Here is a 13,762-nt window from a genome sequence, read left to right on the forward strand (position 1 = left end):
ATCATGAAGGCCCTAAGTTAAGTAAATAGCATAAAAAATGAAATAACAATAGACAATAGACAATAGGTGCAGAAGTAGACCATTCGGCCCTTCGAGCCTGCACCGCCATTTTGAGATCATGGCTGATCATCTACTATCAATACCCGGTTCCTGCCTTGTCCCCCATGTCCCTTGATTCCCCTATCCATAAGATACCTACCTAGCTCCTTCTTGAAAGCATTCAGAGAATTGGCCTCCACTACCTTCCAAGGCAGTGCGTTCCAGACCCCCACAACTCTCTGGGAGAAGAAGTTTTTCCTTAACTCTGTCCTAAATGACCTAATCCTTATTCTCAAACCATGCCCTCTGGTACTGGACTCTCCCAGCATCTGGAACATATTTCCTGCCACTATCTTGTCCAATCCCTTAATAACCTTATATGTTTCAATCAGATCCCTTCTCAATCTCCTTAATTCCAGCGTGTACAAGCCCAGTCTCTCTAACCTCTCTGCATAAGACAGTCCAGACATCCCAGGAATTAACCTCGTGAATCTACACTGCACTTCCTCTACAGCCAGGATGTCCTTCCTTAACCCTGGAGACCAAAACTGTACACAATACTCCAGGTGTAGTCTCACCAGGGCTCTGTACAAATGCGAGAGGATTTCCTTGCTCTTGTACTCAATTCCCTTTGTAATAAAGGCCAACATTCCATTAGCCTTCTTCACTGCCTGCTGCACTTGCTCATTCACCTTCAGTGACTGATGAACAAGGACTCCTAGATCTCTTTGTATTTCTCCCTTACTTAACTCTACACCGTTCAGATAATAATCTGCCTTCCTGTCCTTACTCCCAAAGTGGATAACCTCACACTTATTCACATTAAACGTCATCTGCCAAGTATTTGCCCACTCACCCAGCCTATCCAAGTCACCTTGAATTCTCCTAACATCCTCATCACATGTCACAGTGCCACCCAGCTTAGTATCATCAGCAAATTTGCTGATGTTATTCTCAATGCCTTCATCTAAATCGTTGGCGTAAATCGTAAACAGCTGTGGTCCCAATACCGAGCCCTGTGGCACCCCACTAGTCACCACCTGCCATTCCGAGAAACACCCATTCACCACTACCCTTTGCTTTCTATTTGTCAACCAGTTTTCTATCCATGTCAATGTCTTCCCCCCAATGCCATGAGCTTTGATTTTACCCATCAATCTCCTATGTGGGACCTTATCAAATGCCTTCTGAAAATCGAGGTACACTACATCCACTGGATCTCCCCTGTCTAACTTCCTGGTTACATCCTCAAAAAACTCCCAACAGATTAGTCAAGCATGATTTACCCTTGGTAAATCCATGCTGGCTCGGCCCAATCCTATCACTGCTATCTAGATATGCCACTATTTCATCTTTAATAATGGACTCTAGCATCTTCCCCACCACCGATGTCAGGCTGACAGGTCGATAATTCTCTGTTTTCTCCCTCCCTCCTTTCTTAAAAAGTGGGATAACATTAGACATTCTCCAATCCTCAGGAACTGATCCTGAATCTAAGGAACATTGGAAAATGATTACCAATGCAGCCACAATTTCCAGGGCCACCTCCATTAGTACCCTAGGATGCAGACCATCTGGACCTGGGGATTTGTCAGCCTTCAGTCCCATCAGTCTACTCATCACCGTTTCCCTCCTAACGTCAATCTGTTTCATTTCCTCTGTTACCCTATGTCCTTGGCCCATCCATACATCTGGGAGATTACTTTGTGTCTTCCTTAGTGAAGACAGATCTAAAGTACTTATTAAATTCTTCTGCCATTTCTCTGTTTCCCAAAACACCCAATTCATTCTTCAAGGGCCCAACATTGTTCCTAACTATCTTCTTTCTCTTCACATACCTAAAAAAGCTTTTGCTATCCTCCTTTATATTCCTGGCGAGCTTGCGTTCGTACCTCATTTTTCTCCCCGTATTGACTTTTTAGTTAAGTCCTGTTGTTCCTTAAAAACTTCCCAATCATCTGTCCTCCCACTCACCTTAGCTCTGAAATACTTCCTTTTTTTTAATGCTATGCAATCTCTGACCTCCTTTATCAACCACTGTGGCCCCTTTCCCCCCCTTTGAATCCTTCCTTCTCCGAGGGATGAACTGATTTTGCACCTTGTGCATTATTCCCAAGAATACCTGCCATTGCTGTTCCATTGTCTTTTCTGCTAGGATATCCATCCAGTCAACTTTGGCCAGCTCCTCCCTCATGGCTCCATAGTTTCTCCTGTTCAACTGCAACACTGACACCTCCGAGCTGCCCTTATCCTTCTCAAATTGCAGATAAAAACTTATCATATTATGATCACTACCTCCTAATGGCTCCTTTACTTCAAGATCGCTTATCAAATCCTGTTCATTACATAACACTAAATCCAGAATAGCTTTGTCCCTGGTTGGCTCTCGTACAAGCTGTTCCAAGAATGCATCCCATAGACACTCTACAAACTCCCTATCCTGGGGTCCAGCACCAACCTGATTCTCCCAGTTCACCTGCATGTTGAAATCCCCCATAACTACTGTGACATTACCTTTGCCACATGCCAATGTTAACGCCCTATTCAACTTGCACCCAATATCCATGCTACTGTTTGGTGGCCTGTAGACAACACTCATTAGGGTCCTTTTGCCCTTACTGTTCCTCAGTTCTATCCACACAGACTTTACTTCTCCTGATCCTATGTCCCCCCTTGCAGAATCTCATTCCTCACCAACAGGGCCACCCCACCCCCTCTGCCCACATTTCTGTCGCTACGATAGCACGTATACCCTTGTACATTCATATAACCATATAACCATATAACAATCACAGCACGGAAACAGGCCATCTCGGCCCTCCTAGTCCGTGCCGAACTCTTAATCTCACCTAGTCCCACCTACCTGCACTCAGCCCATAACCCTCCACTCCTTTCCTGTCCATATACCTATCCAATTTTACCTTAAATGACACAACTGAACTGGCCTCTACTACTTCTACAGGAAGCTCATTCCACACAGCTATCACACTCTGAGTAAACAAATACCCCCTCGTGTTTCCCTTAAACTTCTGCCCCCTAACTCTTAAATCATATCCTCTCGTTTGAATCTCCCCTACTCTCAATGGAAACAGCCTATTCACATCAACTCTATCTATCTCTCTCAAAATTTTAAATACCTCGATCAAATCCCCCCTCAACCTTCTACGCTCCAATGAATAGAGACCTAACTTGTTCAACCTTTCTCTGTAACTTAAGTGCTGAAACCCAGGTAACATCCTAGTAAATCGTCTCTCTCTAATTTATTGATATCTTTCCTATAATTCGGTGACCAGAACTGCACACAATATTCTAAATTTGGCCTTACCAATGCCTTGTACAATTTTAACATTACATTACAACTTCTGTACTCAATGCTTTGATTTATAAAGGCTAACATTCCAAAAGCCTTCTTCACCACCCTATCTACATGAGACTCCACCTTCAGGGAACTATGCACTGTTATTCCTAGATCTCTCTGTTCCTCTGCATTCCTCAATGCCCTACCATTTACCCTGTATGTTCTATTTGGATTATTCCTGCCAAACTGTAGACCCTCACACTTCTCAGCATTAAACTCCATCTGCCAACGTTCAGCCCATTCTTCTAACTGGCATAAATCTCCCTGCAAGCTTTGAAAACCCACCTCATTTTCCACAACACCTCCTACCTTAATATCATCGGCATACTTACTAATCCAATTTACCACCCCATCATCCAGATCATTTATGTATATTACAAACAACATTGGGCCCAAAACAGATCCCTGAGGCACCCCGCTAGTCACCGGCCTCCATCCCGATAAACAATTATCCACCACTACTCTCTGGCATCTCCCATCTAGCCACTGTTGAATCCATTTTATTAGTCCAGCATTAATACCTAACGACTGAACCTTCTTAACTAACCTTCCATGTGGAACTTTTTTCATTTTTCATTTCCCAGGTCTGATCTCCCTGCAGCCATGTCTCCGTTATCTCAACAACATCATAATTACCCATTCGCACCTGAGCTTCAAGCTCATCCGCCTTATTTCTGACACTTTGTGCATTCAGATATAGAATTTTTAGCCCATTTCTCCTCTCTCTGTTTGAATCGCTGCCTATTGTGCTTAACCCAGCTCCCCGAACTCCCATCGGGCTATACGCCCCTAGAATTTTGTTGTCCTTCCTAAATTTACTTATTCTTTCTGCACATTTAACTCCATGTGCTGTCAGACCATCCCTCTATACATGTGTCCTCCTCATCACTTGTTCCGCCTCACCTTTCTCTATTACACACTTAATATTCTGGAACCGTGTAGTCCCCACCTGTCTACCTGGTCTACAGGTTTAAAATACTTGATAGAAGAGGTAGAAAATAAATCACCTTGAAAGTATATAGTTGTGAGCATAAGAGCTAAGATCAGTGGTAAGCCACTCAATAATTCTGGCCTGCTCTGCCAATTGGTAAGATCGTGACTAATTGTTTCAATGACAGAGTGTTTTGAAAAATAGTGATCACAACATAATTTTTAAGAGAGTTATGGATAACAGTAACCATGGACCCCGGGGGAAAGTACAGATGAAATATGTCTAATCCTCCCCATTGATGCTGTCTGACCTCCTCTATTCCTCCAGTATTTTGGGTGTTGCTCCTGATTCCAGCATCTGCAGTCTGTTATGATTCCCTGATCAAAATGCAGGGCTGGCATATTCCAGACAAGGTTGGGAAGCTGAGATGTGGAAAGATGCTGTAAATTAAAAGAGAAAGGAAGCATATGTAAGACAATAGACAATAGACAATAGGTGCAGAAGTAGACCATTCGGCCCCTCGAGTCTGCACCGCCATTCTGAGATCATGGCTGATCGAGGTTTAGGAAGTTGAAATCAGATAAGACCCTTCGGGGAAATGAAGAAAGCAGGAAAGAACTCAGAGTGAGGGCCTCCATCGGTCATAGTTGACCATGGATATTGTGTCCTAGCTGTCTAGAAATGCAAGCCTGGGCAGTATGATAAGGGGAGCAAGCTGTCGCCCATGTAGCAAGCTCCCCCTCTCTATGCAACTGATGAATCCAAAGGACCAGCAGAGACCAATACAGTTTGATACCAGCAGCATCGCAGGAGTTGCCAGTCAGCATTGAACTCAATGTAGGACTACCTTTGGCACTCCAGCTTTGGATTTTTCCCTGTGTTTACTCCAAAAGGCTTCCCCATGACTGGCTCTAGCTGCAAGGCAGTGGAGGTTTGAGATCGGAGTTTTCTTTCTCCTAGATGAGGTGCCAACCATGGCTGACAAACCCCATCTGCTCAAAGTGACTGGTTTTAAGGCAGCGGTAACCTGCCTTTGCCCCTTCACCTGTCAGTAGAATCATTTCCACAGGGCTTTGTAGCTAAATTACATATGAAGCTCAGGAGCTGGACTTGGTTGTCAGAGGCTACTTGAGGTGCAAGCCATTGGGAAGATTTAATAGGTAGTGGGAGCTTGTCCCCATTACTGTGCCCGGCTATAACAACCTAATAACAATCAGAGTAACAGGAGGATAACAAACAGCCAAAAGAATATCTTCAGCAAGTGAGATTACGGAAAATCCCAAGGTATTTTATACATAATATAAAAACAAGACAGTAGCTAGGGAGAGGCTAGAACTGCTCAAAGACAAAAGAAGAAATTGATGCCTAGACACAGTGGAAGCTGCATGGTACCAAATGAGTACTTTGCACTGGTATTCACCAAGGAAAACAATTTGCAGATCAGTGTGGGCTATGCTAATATTTTTGTGCAAATTGATATTAAGAATGAGGAGGTACAAGAAATTCTACAAATGCTGGAAACCTTGAGTAACAAACACAAAATGCTGGAGGATCTCAGCAAGTCAAGCAGGATTTATGACAAATAACCTTAATAAGGAACTGAGATACACGATCAGGGACCATTTGGAGTATTGAGGGTGGAAGTTGCCTGGAGTGTGCCACCAGTAGAATTGGTGGAAGCAATTTAAGAGGTATAGGTAAGCACCTGAATAGGTAGGGGATGGAGTGATATGGATCATTTGCAGGCAAACAGTTTAGTTTGGCTGGCCCAAGCATTTGAGGCCAAACAGCCTGTTCCTGTGCTGTTTTTTGATGTTTTATGAATTGATCTACCATATTTTTTCTTTCACTATGGCACACTGATCTTGCCTTACTGCCTTGGATACTTCTAAACGTTCTTCTTTAACAGCTTTAAAATATTTTTAGCATTTTTCCTGATTTATGTTAAGCCAGGTAGTTTGTAGATTCTTGCTTTCTGTCTCTCTATATTGGATTCTGTTAAATAGTAATTCAAAAACCATGTTATTTTCCAATATTGTGGTTCTTTCCCTGAAACTTGGTGATTCTGGAAAATTAGCACCTATATATCTACAATCTTGTAACCAATTCTCCTAGGTACTCTAGGTAAGTTCAGCAAAATTTGGATATTTGTCAGTCCACTGCTCCACAGTTTCACTCAGTACTATTTCCTTGGTTTTATTATTTTCCTGAATTTTCCCTAATTCCCGAACTATAATTATTTCTGGAAAGTCACTTGTATCCTCTACAGTAAAGAAAGCTACCAAATAGTTGATCTCCTTTGTTTCACATTATCAATTTCCCTGGTTTACCTATTATAGAACTAGCTTCCTTTAAAAAAATCATTTTTTAATTTTTTTCCAATTCAATAGGGTTAAGATTACTCCAAGCCCTTTCTTGGGAAGAGTCTGTGGGTGCTGGAAGTTTGGATTTCATTAGGTAGCCCATTATCTGCAAGCACGGCCAAAATAGATCTTAGGGCTTCCTCCTGTGTCCAGTCAGCAACTCAAAGTGAATTGTGATTATGTTAAATATTTGCAGTTCTAAAAATGTATTACCTGCAGAAAATCTTTAAACTTTCTAATATTTAAAGTAGATTTAAAATGTGTAGACAACTTTCATAAATCACTATAACTTATGTAAATAGTGAATTTATGAATAGCGAAATTGAGTTAATGTTGTTGATATAAACCATTTGCAATTATAAGAACTATTACAATTCTTTATACTTTATCTCTAAGTTTTAACCTTTATTACAGATTTGAACAATGCACGATTTTGACGGACATTCTGCTTCCCGTTTGCAGTTGTTGATCGCGACACCTGCGCGACGTCCCTGTTAAGGTTGCTAATATTTTTCTAAACGAAGTAACTGTATACAATATATAAGATATTCACAAGATGTTACTTTGACAAAGAGTGAATGCAATTGCTGAAAAAAATCACCAATCCTTTTAAAATGGTGTACTTTTAAGGTTGACTTTAATTTTGTCATTCCGAATAAGGGCATCTTTTAGTGATGACCTCGCAGAACTGGTTCCTTTAATTAATGTGTACGGGGAGCGGTTATGGGAGGAACAATTTGTATCTTGATCGCAACTTGAACATCAGCCGCACATGAATTAACAAAATGTACTAAAGATGACCTGGACAGTGGGAGCAAAGAATTAACCCGGCGTTCCCGAGACTGTGGCGTAGGTGGGTGTATCCGTTTGTGGAGTGGTGTTGCTAGCACCTCCCCTCGCCGCCCTGTTGCAGCAGGCTAGGGCACGGAGGCAGCGGCGCCGGACCCCAGTCCAGTGGAGTCCAGTCCCGGCTCCGGCTCCGGCTCCAGTCCAGTCCGGTTCCGGCTCCGGCTCCGGTCCTCCCGTTCTCGCGCTGCCTCATTGCTCAGCGAGCTCAGTGGTCAAAGATGGCGGGGAGCGAGGCTCCGGCACCGTTATTGCTGTGGATGCTAGTCTTGGTGTCGGGTAAGGACACATTGGGGTCGTTATGCTTTAAAAAGAATTATTTGTACGCTTCCTTGTTTCGTTTATCGATTGCTTTTTTCGCTCGTTATCTCTGGCTGTCGAACTCGTAAGTAGAAGTTTGTCGGAGATTTCTCCCAAGCGTTGAAAGTCTGTGTTTCTGGAATCAAGTTAAAAAAAAATCCTTCAACTTTTACCCCCGACGCAATTTGGTTCACGGTTAGTTGAAATCGGTTCACACAAGAATGCCAATTGTAGTTGTTAAATTTCGAACAACTAACTTTTAAAGATGAGCGTGAAGAAAGATTTGTGGAGTTTTGAGACGTTGGTGCTTTATCTGTTTTAGGGGTTGATTGTCTTCGTGAGGCTGGGGGTTGGGGAAAACAGGTAATTGAACCCAGCCCAGCCCAGTGTCATGTGACCACTTTTCCTTGTTAAAGAAAGGTAACCGCTTGTCAATTACTAGGCAACTAAATCTGGAATGAAGCACACCCCAGGAAACTCGCAAACAATCCCTTTACTTATTTAATGTATGTGTTATTTTGGCGTACATAAAATCTGCCTAATGGCAGTATAGATGAGTGTTTCTGACAACACTGACCATAAAAATGAGGAGATATGTATATATAGCTGAATATCTAACTATTTAGCAGAATGTTCTTTTAGCATAGATATATAAATATAACATCTGAAGTAATTTGAGTTTCTTTGCCATTAGCAAGAACGATTTTCATTACATTGTATGTGAAGTTTCAATTTTATAATGAACAGATTTGTACAAAGTTCAGGATGGAGACTTCCTTTTAATGAGCAAAGATAAAGATAAGATTCAGTATTGGGACAATGGGTATATGTTGAAATCAAATTTACTTGTTTACTCAGTGTATATAGTCCTGTTTGATCTTTTTTATTTGATTAAAGTGCATAAGTGAGCAACTGCCTGTAGTACAACATGAACTGGATTGGTTTAAGTTTATTTGAAAAGGCCCTCATATTTCTTCTTTTGCCCTATTTGTGTTTAATATGTAATTAGTGCATGAAAGTATTCATATCCTTTCTAAATCTGTTTGGAAATGTGGCTGATTTTTAATAAAGAGACACCATATTTTATATATGAGGATGAAAAGCACTGTTGGTGACTTTTATTCAGCTAACTATCCAGGAACAGGGGGTTAAATAAAAACCAAGATATGACTTGTCATATTTTATACAGTGGATTCCAGTAATTGGGACACTTCAGGACCAGTACATTTTGGCCCAATTAAATGGCTGCCCCAATTCCGAAGTTTTATGGAAATAAGTTAAAAGTGCAAAAGGAACAAACTACTGTTTCAATGAGTACCAAATTATGTATTTAATAAGATATAGAATAAATTAGAATACTACCAATACTACTACAGCAGAAACATAGAAAACCTACAACACAATATAGGCCCTTTGGCTCACAAAGTTGTGCCGAACATGTCCCTACCTTAGAAATTACTAGGCTTACCTATAGCCCTCTATTTTACTAAGCTCCATGTACCTATCTAAAAGCCTCTTAAAAGACCCTATTGTATCCACCTCCAGCACCGTTACTGGCAGCCCATTCCACACACTCACCACTCTCAGCGTGAAAAACTTACCCCTGACATCTCCTCTGTACCTACTCCCCAGCACCTTAAGCCTGTGTCCTCTTGTGGCAACTATTTCAGCCCTAGGATAGCCTCTGACTATCCACACGATCAATTCCTCTCATCTTATACACCTCTATCAGGTCACCTCTCATCCTCTGTCGCTCCAAGGAGAAATAGACGAGTTCACTTAACCTATTCTCATAAGTCGTGCTCCCCAATCCAGGCAACATCCTTGTAAGTCTCCTCTGCACCCTTTCTATGGCTTCCACATCCTTCCTGTAGTGAGGCGACCAGAACTGAGCACAGTACTCCAAGTGGGGTCTGACCAGGGTCTTGTATAGCTGCAACAATTCCTCTTGGCTCCTAAATTAAATTCCATGATTGATGAAGGCCAATGCCTTCTTAACCATGGAGTCAACCTGCACAGCTGCTTTGGGTGTTCTATGGACTAGGACCCCAAGATCCCTCTGATCCTCCACACTGCCAAGAGTCTTACCATTTATACTATATTCTGCCATCATATTTGACCTACCAAAATGAACCACTTCACACTTACCTGGGTTGAACTCCATCTGCTACTTCTCAGACCAGTTTTGCATCCTATCAATGTCCCACTATAACCTCTGACAGACCTCCACATTATCCACAACACCTCCAACCTTCGTGTCATCAGCAAACTTACTAACCCATCCCTCCACTTCCTCATCCTGGTCATTTATAAAAATCACGAAGAGTAAGGGCCCTGAGGTACTCCACTGGTGACCGACTTCCATGCAGAATATATAGAATCTCTCCATTGCTATTGTACTATAAAACTGTATAAATTCCTGATAGTTCTTTTGACAAAGGAATTCATTCTGTATGAACAGTGCAGACACCTAGTGTAGCTGATGGACTGCTTTTCTCCATAACTTCAGCAGGCTCCAATCGGACTCCACCACCAGTACAGAGCTTTTGACAGTTGCGCCCACCACATTTTCATTGTACCATTGAAGACATTTGTTAGTACCTTCAAATTCTTTGTAGTTTGTAACTTGCTGCAAGGAGGAATGGGTGAATTGTGCTCCATCATGTTGTGCAAAGCTAATAGAGACTTATCCAAAAATACTGTAATAGCTGCAAGAAGTCATTCAACTAAGTACTGAACAAAAAGGAATGAATACTTTTGAACTGCTGACATTTCAGTTTTTGAATTTTTAGATTTTCATCCTTTACAATTTTACTTTTTTTGGGGTTCTGTGTGTGTGTGGGTGGGGGGGGGGAATGAGCATGTAATTCATAAATAGAAAGTCTTTGATCATAAATTGATCCAAAATCCTAGGTTGTAATACTCATTGATGTGAACAAAGGGCTGGCGGCTGAATAGTTTTTCAAGGCACTGGGTATAACAGTGCATAATATTCCTATTTTGTATAGTTGTGAATGTTGCCGCTCTGCCACGTTACTTTAGCCCATTCGACAGGTTGGTGGTGATTTTTTTCATACACCTGTTGGTGATTTTTGGATTGATTGTTACTGACAGGTTGTTTGGACAGTTGTTCTGAACAAACAGCTGTAAGGATCGCTTGCATGCAGAAGACTTAAAATATTTGAGCTATGCAATCTATCCCATTGTGATGCTTCAACTCTGAGGATTTTATTGATCTAGTTATAATATTTCAAGTTTGCACTTTAAATGTAGTTGTATTTTCTCATGATCAAGGCTGTGCTGACAAGGTCAAGATTTAATTTCCTTATTTTCTTATGAGAATCTTTAATTGCTGCAGTTTTTATGCTGGCATACTTTAAAAGTGCCATTGTTTTAGCTGAGTAATTACGAAACAACAGCAAAGCAGTTCATGTAGAGATGATGTATGTGCGATTGGAATTCAGTCAGTGCTGTTACCTTATGCTAGCTTTAAATAGAGTTTGTTGGAGGGTGAGTTACTGAGAAGCATTTTATTGATGGGACCGGATGGATCATATGGCAATAAAGTAGGTTGCTTTGTTCTATAGAGGAGCTTGATTTGAGTTTATTTGCCCAGTGGAGAACAATTTCTACTATGGAGATGGTGGAAATATTTTGGAAGGCAGGAGCAAGATGCTTAGCTGTAGAGATCTATGGTGGCTTATCTGTAGATTAACGTCATTTAAGATAGAGCTGTGAACCATCAAAGTTTACATAGTTCTGGGAGTAAGGAGGACTTTGAGGCCTTTCTGATGGGGTATGGAAGTGTATAGAGTCTGGAAATCCATAGTGAAAATGAGATGACCAGGGCTAGGGAACTTGAAGTCATTGAAAAGATCAAAAGCATTTCATGGATGTAGGTAGGAAGGGACAAAACCAGGGGAGATAAAACAAGGTAGAGGTATCCATATACAAGTTCGGTGGAGCAGAAACAATGGGTCTACGTGGACAGTTAGGTTTATAGATCTTTGGAAGGGGGTAGAAATGCAAAGTGGAACTTTTAACTCTGAGGAGGTTGGTGGTGGTGGTGGATGGAAGATCCCCAGAGTTCATAAGGTGCAGGTGACAGTGGCTTAGTGGGGTCCTGTTCAAGAAGTAAGTAAAAGGTGGTGTCTGAGAGTTGTCGCCTGGCCTTATCAGGCCTCAAGGGTGGCGATATTTGATTACTTCTGGTGTCATGTGCTAGTGACATTAGAAATCGAAAGATAAGCTAGATGAGTATGTGGCTGAAGAGCTGGTTTAGGGTATGGGTATTTAGGTTCTGGATTGTTGGGATCTCTGGAGGTAGGGGTGACCTGTACAAGGATGGCTTACCCTTGAGCTAGAGAGGGACCAATTACCTTGTAGGAAAATTTGGTAATGCTACATGGGGGATTTTGAACTAGAATCAGAATCTGGTTTACTATCACTGGCATATGTCATGAAATTTGTTAACTTTGCAGCAGCAGGACAATGCAATACATGATCAGTATATTAAAAAAATCTGAATTGCAGCAAATATATGTATGTTAAATAGTTAAGTTAAACTAAGTAGTGCAAAGCCAGAAATAGAAAAAAACAGTGAGGCTGCGTTCATGGGTTCAATGTCCATTTAGAAATCAGTTAGCAGAGGGAATGAAGCTGTTCCTGAATTAATAAGTGTGTGCCTTCAGGCTTCTGTATCTCCTTCCTGATGGTAACAATGAGAAGAGGGGCTGTCCTGGGTGGTGAGATGCTGCCTTCCTGAGGCACACTTCTTGAAGAGGTTTTTGATATTACAGAGGCTAGATGATAGAGATGACTAATTTTACAATTTTCTGCAACTTACTTCAGTCTGCAGGGTTTGGGACTCTTAGTAGGAGTAAGTCATGGGATTAAAGAATTAGCCAGTGAGAGCAAGTTAGTAATCAGGATAGTTGGGAGGGAAAGGAATACTCAGTTGAACTGCATTTATCTGAATGCACAATGCTCAACAGGTAAGGTAGACCCGCTCTGGACGTGGAGTGGCTCTGGGGATTGGGATGTTATATTTGTAACAGAAACATGGTTGCGAGAAAGACAGGACTGGTAAGTCGGGTACAGATGCTGTAGTGATACTAGGTTTGTGAACCCTGTAGAATTTTCTCTATTTCTGCATAAATATGACCTAAATGTGACCAGATCTTCACCCAAGTACTAAAACTAGATAAAGAGAACTCTATTAAATAAATAATACAAAATATTATTCTTGTTCATTTATTTATTGAGATAAATTGTCCAATATTACATGTATTTGTTGGAAGAAGTATGAATCTTTGTTTTCAGTAACTGGTGTGACCCCTTTGTACGGCAATAACTTCAACCAAACAATTCTGGTAACTGTTGATCAGTACTGAACATGAGCTTGGAGGATCTTCAGGCCATTCCTCCTTACAAAAATGCTTCAATTCTGGGTTGTTGGTTGTTCCTTGCATGAACTGCTTCCATAACATTTCTACAGGATTAAGGTCAGGACTTCGACTTGTCCATTCCAAAACACAAATTTTCTTCTTTTTGAACCATTCTGTGTTGATTTACTCTTGTCTTTCGGATCATTGTCTTGTTACATTATCCAGTTTCTAATAAGCTTCAGGTGATAAACTGCTACCCTGACATTCTCCTGTAAAATGTCGTAATACAATTTTGAATTCATTGTTCCCTTAATTGCAAGCTGTCCAAGCCCTGAGGCAGCAAAGCAGCCCCAAACCATGATGCTCCTTCTACCATGCTTCACAATTGGGATGAGATTTTGGTGTTGGTATGCAGTGCCCTTTTCCCTCCAAACATAGCAATGTGGATTTCTGTCAAAAGTTCAACTTTTGTCTCATCTGTCCACAGAACATGGTCTCAGAAGTTGAGACATGCAGCAATGTTTTTTTGAGAGCAGTG

At 41.3% G+C, this 13,762-nt stretch overlaps 1 protein-coding gene across 2 annotated transcripts in view; it reads left to right on the top strand.

The window, feature by feature from the left end:
- Positions 1-7,524: 7,524 nt before the first annotated feature.
- The window catches only part of nectin3b (nectin cell adhesion molecule 3b), a 182,309-nt gene continuing 176,071 nt past the window's right edge, over positions 7,525-13,762 (top strand). Inside the window, exon 1 of one of the 2 annotated variants that reach the window (XM_059964779.1) lies at positions 7,525-7,816. In XM_059964779.1, coding sequence (XP_059820762.1) covers positions 7,759-7,816 — 58 coding nt within the window. In that variant the 5' untranslated portion in view covers positions 7,525-7,758. The remainder of the gene's footprint in view (positions 7,817-13,762) is intronic. The other variant, XM_059964780.1, reaches the window with a different exon arrangement.

This window comes from Hypanus sabinus, chromosome 3 (assembly GCF_030144855.1).
Source record: "Hypanus sabinus isolate sHypSab1 chromosome 3, sHypSab1.hap1, whole genome shotgun sequence".
Taxonomy (NCBI): domain Eukaryota; kingdom Metazoa; phylum Chordata; class Chondrichthyes; order Myliobatiformes; family Dasyatidae; genus Hypanus; species Hypanus sabinus.